The sequence below is a fragment of the Fukomys damarensis genome, unplaced genomic scaffold, assembly GCF_012274545.1.
Source record: "Fukomys damarensis isolate Sample0158 unplaced genomic scaffold, DMR_v1.0_HiC HiC_scaffold_7, whole genome shotgun sequence".
Classification (NCBI taxonomy): Eukaryota; Metazoa; Chordata; class Mammalia; order Rodentia; family Bathyergidae; genus Fukomys; species Fukomys damarensis.
In genome coordinates, this window is record NW_022900919.1 from 24,524,624 (window position 1) to 24,535,827 (window position 11,204).

Here is an 11,204-nt window from a genome sequence, read left to right on the forward strand (position 1 = left end):
TACCGCGGGCTCTCGCCCTTTCCGTCCCTACCCCCACCCCAGGTCCCTTCCCCCACTCCGGGTTCCCCATCCCCCATCTCCGACCGCTGGGCCCCACCCCTTACCCCGGGCTTGCGGCTCCCTTGTCTTCATTCACACTCCGGGTGGGAACCCCGGTCTCGTGTTCCACCACCTACCCGTGCTCCTCGGCCCCCATCCTTTACCCCGATCCGCAAACCTCGGGACCCTGAAGCTAGATGGAGCCCAGATTTTATTTTGTGTGTTACGGGGCAGGGTTGGGAGTGAGGCGGTAAACCACGGGTCACAGAAGAGCGGGAAAGGCCAGGTGCGCGGCCCCACGTGCACAATAAACTCTAGGCTGTGGGCGTCGGGGAGCCGCGAGACAGCGCCACGCCACTTCCCGGTGGCCTGGGGCCCTGCCTCCCAGCCCTGTGCGGAAGCAAAAGGGTATCGTGTGAATGCGGGTCTGCCCTGACCTGTTCTGCATTTGTCACCCTGTGTCTTTGAGTTATTAGAAAATGCGCTTCTGAACAAACATTTCTCTAAGTCAGTTCCCTGAGCAGAGACCCTGTAGTGTGCTCCACTCCATAAGAAGAGCGTCCTTTCAATGTCCGTGCCTCGGTTGTGGAGACAACCGGTCACCAGAGTCCATCCAGATCTCCAGCCCACACTGTCCCTGCACAAGCTTGGTCTCCAAGGCTAAACCTTCACAGCAGCCTCTGTGCCCCGATTCCGGACAACTCCCCATGTATCCGACTCTTTTCTCCTAACACAACCTCTTTGACCACAAAATCTCACAGAGAACCTTACATTTTTCAGTTGGATATACAGGGTGTTAGTCCTTTGTCTTGCGGAAAGGGCCAGGGCTTCTGTGAGCCTACCCAACCCAACGCTTGAAGATAAAATACATTTAAAATTCAAAGTTTGTCTTTCTCAGTGGTGGGGTCCAGTCCGATTGAGGACCTTGCACATTCAAGACCTGTGCTCCCCTGTTGAACTACATCCGCAGCATTAACAGGTTATAAAAATCGAAATAATGGAAGCCTTGTCACCGTTGCTTGGGTATACTTGCAGAGCTTTTTCCTTGCCCTCATGTTACTGGAGCTGTAGAGTAAAAGCCGTGGATTCATGGGTAGCTATCTCAGGACTAGTTCTGGGAGGTTCTGGTAGAGCCATTGATTAGGAAAAATCTAACTCCTGAACTGTTAGACGTCGGATATGTGGAAATCCGTGGTCTTACAACATCGCTGAATGAAGTGTGAAACCAAAGGAGGAAGTAAGGAGAGTTTTATTGGACATAGGGGGTGAAGAACGGCTTCTGTGTTCCCAGGAGAGGTTTTGAGTGAATGAACCCTTTGTAACCCTTTGTAAGGTGCAATTTAAAAAACAAAATCAGGATTGGGTACAATGTGGGTCAAACTACAATCAACCACAGGATTACAAGTACAGTCGCTTAGCTAATATTGATCTAATGTAGCAAGGATATGGGTAAAGATCAAACACATTTTGGGGAAGGGAAAGGAGGATGGGTCTAGATGTTCTGGTCACCTACCTGTGCGCCTGATGCCTATCTGGGCCCACTGGACAAGTGCATGCAAATTACAGTATAATCTCCAGCTGCTATTTATCTCTAGGGAGGCAGCTATTTATCTCAGGTCTACCTCTTGCATCTCCATCCTGAGGCCTGGCTCTCTTCAGATTTACCTCCAACCACAAATCTCTTGTGTCTGTCTTTTGTGCTGACTTCCTCAAGGGCTCAAGCCCTCTCTGACTGCATGTTAATATCTGTCTTACTTAACTGTCTATAATATCATCATTGCTTAAGGAGACAGTTTTGTTCTCATCGTGTGATGAGGACTCCTAACACTGATTCTTGTCATGGGTTAATTGCTCTGGCTTGGGATGACCTCATCACAGGGCCTTCTATTAGGCTCTGGTACTCTGGTCCCCTAGGAGGCAGAGGTGGCTGTAGCTTTAGCACAATGGCTGGAGACTTCTAGGTATGGCTCTAGAGGATCTGGAACTGGACCCTGTAAAAGCCGGTAATCAAATCTCTGTAAATCCTGAAAATTATTCTTTCCTTGGTGTCCTCGGTCTTCAAAGAGAAGGCGCCAGGTAGATTTAGGGCTCATGCCACTTCATACTACACATTCTCTAAGTGATTAACATGTCAATGTGCAGAGCACATCCAACACATAATTCTGTGGTGATAACAGAAGAATTTAAAGTGAAGGCAGCAGTGGTGCCAAATTTCTGCTTTTAGTTACCCACTGGTCACTGCAGGCCCCACCTCTAGGGCTAGGTTTACAACAGCACCCTGTCATTTCTTTATTTACACTTTTTAGTTTATATTTTCACTACACAGGAAATAGTTGAATATTTATTTTTTCATGATACAGCAATTTAGAAATACAAAATACTCAAGGAATTCTTTGATTTCACCCATTTAGCTCCCCATCACTTGGCATGTAAATTTGTATCCTCTTCCTTTTGTTTTTTCTTTTCCCATAAATGGACTGTTGTGCATATTGTTCTTTTGTCATTTAAAATTATATATATATAGTAAAAACATATGCCAAAGGTCATTCAAATTATTATTTATAGGTCTGTCTTACCTTTGACTCACTGCATAGTTCAGATTGGCCTTGAACTCACTATATAACCCAGGCTGGCCTCAAACTTGTAGTGATCCTCCTGCCTCAGCCTCGAGAGTGCTGGGATTACAGACCTGTGCCATCACACCTGGCTCTGTCTTACTTTTTTTTTTCTTTTTTGGTACCAGGAATGGAACTCAGGGACTGGCGCTTGCCAGGTAGATGATATGCCACTGAGCTACATTCCTGGACCTCTAGCTTACATTTTTAAATAGTTATTTATATACCATAGTACAAATATACCCCCAAATTCAACCTTGCTTCTGTTGGAGAAACTTAGTTGCTTGCTTTTTTATTTTTTTTTATTTTTTTTTAAACTATTTTTTGGTGCCAGAGATCAAACTAAGACCTTGTGCTTGTGAGGCAGGTGGCAGAGCCACTGAGCTAAATCCCCAGCCCCTTGCTTTTTAAAATATTTAAATATTTTGCTATTAGAAATTTAAATCTTGGAAGGGATTGAAGGGAGGGCAGGAGAATGAAGAAAAATAAGAACCAAGATGCATCATGTAAAGGTACAAGTTCCCAGTGATGAATGTGAATGTATTGTATACCTAAAATGTACCAGTAGAAAAATTTGAGAGAAAAAAAAGAAATTTAAATCTTTGAACTTAAATCTTTGTGTAAAATAGTTTTTGTTTTTTAGGGCCAAAAAATGTAGAATTACTAGATCAAATAATGTGGGTGTTTTAAATTGCTTCATGAAAATAATTGTCAATTTACCTTTCAACTGAAGACAATTTAAGAGAAGTCCTGTTTTTCAGTTTTGTTGCTGCACAAGATGTTATCTGTCCCTGAAAGCCTGTTTTAATATAGCAGGAGGTCATGTACAGGAGAAGCCATGCATGGGAGCATAAACTTTATCAGTGGTTATAAATCAGGGTAGTGGCAAACTGGACGGCCAGAGTGAGTGCCGGGGAAAGGACACTATAGACCGTTGAGCTGGAAAGGTGCTATGTCTTGATCTATATCTTGAACAGCCACATGGGTACTTTCATCTGTCAGAACTGATCAAGCTATGTATTTATAAGTAATACATTTTACCATACCTACATTATACCTCAAGAAAAAAAATTTTTTTGAGATAGGGTCTCACTATGTAGTTGAGATTGACCTGGAACTCACTATGTAATCCAGGCTGGTCTCAAACTCACAGCGATCCTCCTGCTTCAGCCTCCCAAGTGCTGGGATTACAGGTGTGTGCTACCACACCTGGCTCCAGAAAAATATTTTTAGGACTGGAGAAATAGCTCAGTGATACAATGCTTGCCTAGTATTTGTGAGGCCTGGGGTTCAATCCCTATACTAGAAGAAAAAGAAATTCTTAAAAGTCACTTTTTAAAGATTTTACTATGAAAATTTCAAATATACAAAAATGTGGAAAGAATAATACATTATCACCTCCATTAAACAAGATTGTGAATATTTCCCCATATTTGCTATATACAATATATATGTGGCATGTGCATGTGATATATCATGATCTTCTATGCCTTGCTTCTTCAGTGCATATTTCCAAATTAAAAGATATTCTACAAGCTGGGAATTTAGCTCAGTGTTTCCACCGCCTGCTTCTCAAGCACAAGGACCCAAGGTCAATCCCTGGTACAAAAAAGAAAGAGATATTCTACACATCACAATACTCTCATTATATACAACACAATAATTATCTAAAATCCTATAATGTAGCTGGGTGTGGTGGTGCACACCATGTAGTCTGGCACTTGGGAGGCTGAGGCATGAGGATCACCTCGAGTTTGAAGCCAGCCTGGGCTACATATTGAGTTCAGGCCCAGCCTGAACTACAAAGGGAGACCCTGTCTCAAAAAACAAAACAAAACAAAAATTTTTATCTTTGCATGCTTGTATTTTCAAAACAAGATTCATTAAAAACAATTACTGCATTTGGTTGTTGAATCTTTTAAAATTAGACCAGAAGTTCGTTTTTTTTTTTTTTTTTTTTGGTACTGAAGATCCAACTCAGGTCCTTGTGCAAGTCAGGTGGCAGAACAACTAAACTAAATCCCCAGCCCAGAAGTTCTTAACTAGAAGTCCATACATACAGTTCAAAGGATCTATGAACTTAGATGGGAGTGAAAAATTGTATCTTTTTGTTTGTAAACTCTCACAGTAATTTAGAATCTTATTATAAATCAAGGTAACAAACTACAATAAACGGCACCAGTGGCTTTGTTGCCAGAAAGTAAAGACACTGTGCTAAGGCATTACATTCCTTGCAGATCCTCAGTAATATTTTTTTTTTTTTTTTTTTTTTTTTTTGAGACAGGGTTTCACTATGTAGTTGAGACTGACCTGGGACTCACTATGTAGCCCAGGCTCGTCTTGAACTCACAGCAATCCTCCTGCCTCAGCCTCCCAAGTGCTGGGATTACAGGCATGCACCACCACGCCCGGCTAGTAATATTTTTTTCTATTCTCAGTAATATTACTTAATATCCATCACTACTTTGAAGTTACTGTACTTATTAAATCTGTTGGTAGAACCTTTTATTTAATGAATAATAATGAATGTGCCTACTGTATTTTTAAGTGTTTTGTATTGGTACTGGGGATCAGACTCAGGTCCTTGGGCTTGCAAGGCACACAGGGACACCACTGAGCTAAATGCCTGGCCCTGTTTTTAAGTATTTTTATAGCTATATTTCAATGCAATTGTTTTTCTTTCACTTTCATAATCTTTTAAAAGTTTTTTTTTCATGCATTTAAAAATATGCTGAGCCGGAATTTAGCTCAGTGGTTCTGGTGCCTGCCTCACAAACTCAAGGTCCCGAGTTCAATCTCTGGTACCAAAAAGAAAGAAAGAAAGAAAAAATATATACATACATTCTTTTTTTTTTGTACCAGGGATCGAACTCAGGTCCTTGCGCTTGCAAGGCACTCAGATGCTGAGTGTGGTACTGCACACTTGTGATCCCAGCATTTGATAGGCTGAGGCAGGAGGACTGCCATGAGTTCAAAACCAGCCTGGGCTACATAATAAGTTCAAGGCCAGTCTGAATTACATACCAAGACCCTATCTCAAACAAAACAAAACCTCAAAAACATTCTGAGAAAAGAATCTGTTGGCTTCACTGATGGCCACTGGGCAGGAGAGGTGTCTTCCCACATTAGTTTCTATATCAGCAGTGGCTTCAGCCCTTGTTTTTGAAGAGCCCGAGCCTTCTGTTTTTTTATTTTTCCTTGGTACAGTAGTACTAGGGATTTAAGTCAAGACCTTATGCTTACAAGACAGGTGTGGGGCCACTGAGCTAAATCCCAAGCCCAGAGCCCAAGCCTTTTTTTTAAATTTTTGGTACTGGGGATCAAACTCAGGACTTTGCAAGACAGGCAGAGATACCACTGAGCTAAATCTCTTTTTTTTGTTGTTTTTTTGTTTTTTGAGACAGGGTCTCACTATATAGTTGAGACTGATCTGTAACTCACTACATAGCCCAGGCTGGTCTCGAATTCACAGTGATCTTCCTGCCTCATCCTCCCAAGTGCTGGAATTACAGGCGTGCATCATCACACCCGGCTCAGCCTGAGCCTTTTTGAATGTCTGGTGTTCTGGATTTTTCTGGTTGTTTACCTAATTGGGTTCTCTTTCCCTTTTTTTCTTTTGGTACCAGGGATTGAACTCTGCTCTTTGCACTTGCAAGGCAGGCCACCAACAGCTGAGCAAAATCCCCAGCGCTTTCCCTTTTATTTTCTATACATTTAATGTTAGGCCTAAAGACGTGCCTAGATCTAAATTGGGTATTTTGACTGTAAGGCGTCGACTTTCACTGTATCACCTAAGAAGGCACGTGATACGTGCTTGGTCTATTATTGGTGATAATAAGTATAATCATCAGGCTGAGGAGATTAGTATGTTTTAGTTTTTGCATAATCAGTGGTACTTAATTTTCTGGAAAATTTTAAAATATATACAGCTACATGGCATAGTATAATAAAATCACTGTACCTGGTTTTACAGTTATTAACTGTACAATCATTAGCTCTGTGTCTACAATTATTGACATATGATCAATCTTATTTCATTGGTATCCCTCATTCTTCCCCCATGAAAAGCACATATAAATTCCAAGTAGTGTGTCTATTTTTTTTTATTTTTACCCCAGGCTAGCCTCACACTTGTGGCAATCCTGCCTTTGCCTTGAGCAGTGAGGTTACAGGCATGCACCACCAAATTCAGCCAAAATCTTACTTCTGAAGCAGCTGGTGAACCTAACTTCTCCAGTGGCCCCTGTCGCGAACCGGCGACGCAGAGCACTGTCCTGCAGTGCCTCAAACCTGAAAGAGCAGCGGGGTGGAGATGGGGCAGAGAGAAAGGAAGGACGCTAAGACAAGAATCTGATCAAGGCGACGTTTATTGCAGGCAGGCATCAGCCTTTTAAAGGAAAAGACCGAACTATTATGGGATAGGATTACCATAGTAACCTCAATACCTGCTCCTATAGATAACATCAGATCTTTAACATAACAAAATGGAGTTAACAACACCTGACTCCTACAGATCTTTGGCTGTCCGTGTTTCTCCCGTGCAGGGTCAAAACAAGTTTAACACGTGCAGTCCCTTAAAAAGGAACAAATGTTGTCTTTCAAAAAGCCAGTGGGCCATGGCTGGCTTCCCACAGGCCCCAGAATTAGAAGCCAATAAAAACAATTTTCCGTAAAAGTTTTTTGGAAATGAAGATGAAAATTACTTAATAGAATACAATAGAAGTTTATTGTTTCATAGTTCTAGGGCTAGAAATCCCAGATGAAGATGTTGGTAGACTTGGCTCTTGTGAGGAGGAACCTGTCCCAGGCCTTTCCTGTAGCTCCCAGGGGTTTGCTGACAATCTTCAGGCATTCCTTAATTGATAGAAACATCTTCCAGTGTCTGCCTTGATCTTTACATGGCACTCGCCCATGTGTCCAAAAGTGCGTCTGGGTGTTTATTCAGATTTCCCTTTTTCCTAAGGACTGGCACCAGTCATGTTAGATTAGTACTTTAGATGGCCTCATTTTAACTAATTACATGCATCAACAATGCTATTTCCAGATCAGATCACATTTGGAGATACTGGTGATATAAGGTACCAAGAAATCTAAAAATGGTATTGCAATAAGCAAAAATAATCCAAACAAGGGAGATATTATAACTCCCAACCTGCTAGATATTCGAAACTCTAGTTCTTGTTCTCTAAAATAAAACAATGAATTCTAGGAACAACGGAGGTTAAGAGTAGGACAAATTTATTGAGAGAAAGAAAGCTTCTGACTATGGGAGACAGAAGGGGGACCTGAACATGGGTTGACTGCCCACTCTGCTTTTCAAAGACATCTTATTGAGCAAAGCCATGAGGTGAGGCAGGTTCAAGGTGAGACAAAACTATAAAACCCAAAGGAAAATTACAAGGTACTAAGCTAAATCCCCAGCCCCAACTCAGTTGTTTTTCTATGCTAAGGCCCAACTTTGTCTAGCTGCCTTGTAATAATTCCTAACTAACTTAGCTATCTACAATACTGGGATTTCGGACTCCAGTAAGAATTTGAGTGAAGGAGACATAACTCAATCTATAATAATACCAAACCTGTAATACCAAACATTTTAATTAAATGTTTGATATTTTTATTGACTTCTCAATTTGTCACTTTGTTTCTCCTCTGACCCGATTTATTTCTCTGGAAAAATTCTACCCCATTTGCCATCACCTCTTCTGTAATAATGAGGGTATTTGGGGGATTGGATTCTAAAATTGTTTTCTTCTAAGGTCTGAAATTATATTTTGAATTGATGACATGATCAAATCGTAAGGTAATTATGGAGAATGAGAATTCGTGGGGAATGACCTAACATATTTAAGACAAGGGGAGAATTTGTAGCTGTCAACATTAAAAGTGAAGTTTTGCTCAAAGAAATTTGAATTCTAGGAAAACATGAAATAAAGGGGAATAGTTTTGTTAGGAAAAGTATTAAGAAGCTCTAAGAGCCCAACCCCTAGCAGAGTCAGCTAACCATGACAGGTCAAAAGGTCGCCTTAAACATTCCTGAGAGGCAGGAACCAAGATAAACTTCTGGGGCGGAACAGACCCTACCCCTTTGGACAATCCATGGTCCCACTTCACGAAGTCCCCACCCTTTGTAACTGAATGTTCCCGTAATTGACCCCTTTCTCGGAATTCCCCCTACCCTATAGCTTGTGGTTTTTTCCTTTAAAAACTGTGTCTCTACCCTGCTTCGGGGTTCAACTCCTCTGCCCCTGCGAGGGTTATGAGCTGAGCCCCAGCGCGCTGGAATAAAGACCTCTTGTGTTTTGCATCAAGAATCGTCTCTCCGGGGTGTTTATGGTGAATCGTGGCATCCCCGACTTAAGAGTGGTGGGATTCCTCCCTGGGAGGATCTTACAGTTTGAGCTACGAAAGGGATAAAGGAAAAAGTCCAATTTAAATCACAGATTTAAAAAGAAAAGGATAAATGTCCTAAGGATCTGTTCACAGCAGCTCCCTAAACTGGCTCTGTCAGACTTGAATAAACTAAAGTGACTCCACGATGCTGGGCCCTACCTATAACACCCAGCGAGGATCTGGGAGCTACAGGGAGAAACGAGAAACCCAGGAAGGAACAAACCAGACTAGATGGTAAATAGACTTTTATTAGTCTGGCCGGACGGCACTCCTGGAGCCAGGTAGCTCAGAGAGGCAACTGCTCAGGGGGTGAGGTCTTTTTATAGGGTTTTTTAAACAAAAAGTCAAGGCATTCACAGAACTACCAGAGGACAAGATTCCAAACACATTGCTTATCTCAAACAGGAAATGTTCTACTGTCACCTTTTGTCAAACCATTTGCCCCTGGGTGGGCTATTAGTCAAGTTAGCAATTAGCATATGAAGAAGCACAGTCTGGCCTATTAGCATGGAGTCACTTTAGCTTATTCAAGTCTTACAGATGCCTTAGGGCAGAGGTCAGTGATACAATCAGAAGGCCGGAAATTCCCCAGGACATTGGGCCTCACACCTCCCATAGGTGTTATATCTTCAAAAATGATTTCTAGATTTTTGGGCTGTGGATTTGTTTCCACTCCCTGCTTCGAAAGCACAAGGTCCCGAGTTCCATCCTGGGTACCAAAGAACAACAAAAAATGATTTCTAAATTAAAAGAAACCCAAGGACCATGATTATGAAATACTTCTGGATTTGATGTATTCTGGACAAAACAGTTACAAAGAGATTTGGGGGTCAACTGGGAAAATTTGACTATTGTATGAATTTATTTGATGAGATGATTATTTACTGTACTGGAAGAGTGGAGATGTTTGACTGGAAAAGCAGGCTGCAAAAGAAAATATAAACCAGGTGTGTGCTTTCATCCCAGTACTCTGGAGGCTAAGACAGGAGGACTGCTGCAAGTTCAAGGCCAGCCTGGAGTATACAGTAAATTAAGGCCAGCCTGAACTCCTTAGTGAGACTCTGTTTCAAAAAACAATACAGAGAGAGAGAGAGAGAGAGAGAGATACTTGGGTATGGTAACATAAAAATTCTACTTTTTCTTTTTTTTGATTTTTGAAACAGGGTCTCATTATGTAGTTGAGACTGACCTGGAACTCACTATGTAGCCCAGGCTGGTCTCGAACTCACATTGATCCTCCTGCCTCAGCTTCCTGAGTGCTGGGATTACAGGTGTGTGCCACCACACCCGGCAAAAATTTTACTTTTTCAATGTGACTTGTCTTTATTTTTAAATTTTCTAAAATACATATGTATACTTCTGTAATAACAAAGGGTCTTTAAAAAAAAACCAAAAAACAAACTTTTTTCCCCTTTAGTACCAGGGATCAAACTCAGGAACTTGCATCTTTGAGGCAGGGGCAACCACTGAGTTAAATCCCTGGCCCATAAAGGGTTATTTTTAAAAGTAGGTGAGAAAAGGGCAGGCGATGTAGCTAAGTGATATAGTTACCTGCCTCACAAGTGCAAGGTCCTGAGTTCAATCCCTGGTACCAAAACAAACAAACAAAAAAAGTAGGTGAGAAAGAAAAAAGAAAGTAGGACTGTAAGACTTAAAGTCTCACTTCCACTCCGAGGAGCATGAACAGCCGAAAAGACCTTCACGATGCTGAGTCTTATAGCTCAGCGAGGCTCCAGGAGCTCAATGGAGGAATGAGACTCACCCAGAAAGGAACACACCAGGCTAGATGGTAAACAGACCTTTATTAGTCTGGCCAGACAGCACTCTCAGAACCAAGTAGCTGGCTCAGAGAGGCGCCAGCTCAGGGGCTGAGGTCCTCTTCATAGGGGAGTAAAAAGGGAAGTTAACATTCTGAGTTTGCAGGCAGGGAAGATTAACAGTCTGCTTATTTGAGCTGGTGGTCAGCAGTCACATACTCAGCAGTCACACATCGATGATTAACAGATACTTATAGGATGTTTCAAAGGCCACCAAGACATTCAGGATGAGCAAACAGTTCGACAATTAACTTGGGGTCTCTATGTACGGTACAGATTTATCTCATAGTCTAGAACCACTAATTTACAGGTTAATTTGGATCGGACTTCAAACAGTACAAGA

At 41.8% G+C, this 11,204-nt stretch overlaps 1 protein-coding gene across 2 annotated transcripts in view; it reads right to left on the reverse strand.

The window, feature by feature from the left end:
• Morf4l1 (mortality factor 4 like 1) overlaps positions 1-147 on the reverse strand; it is a 22,030-nt gene extending 21,883 nt beyond the window's left edge. For both annotated transcript variants that reach the window (XM_010631798.2, XM_010631799.2), the window contains exon 1: positions 105-147. In XM_010631798.2, the coding sequence (XP_010630100.1) occupies positions 105-132 (28 nt within the window). In that variant the 5' untranslated portion in view covers positions 133-147. The remainder of the gene's footprint in view (positions 1-104) is intronic.
• Positions 148-11,204: the final 11,057 nt, after the last annotated feature.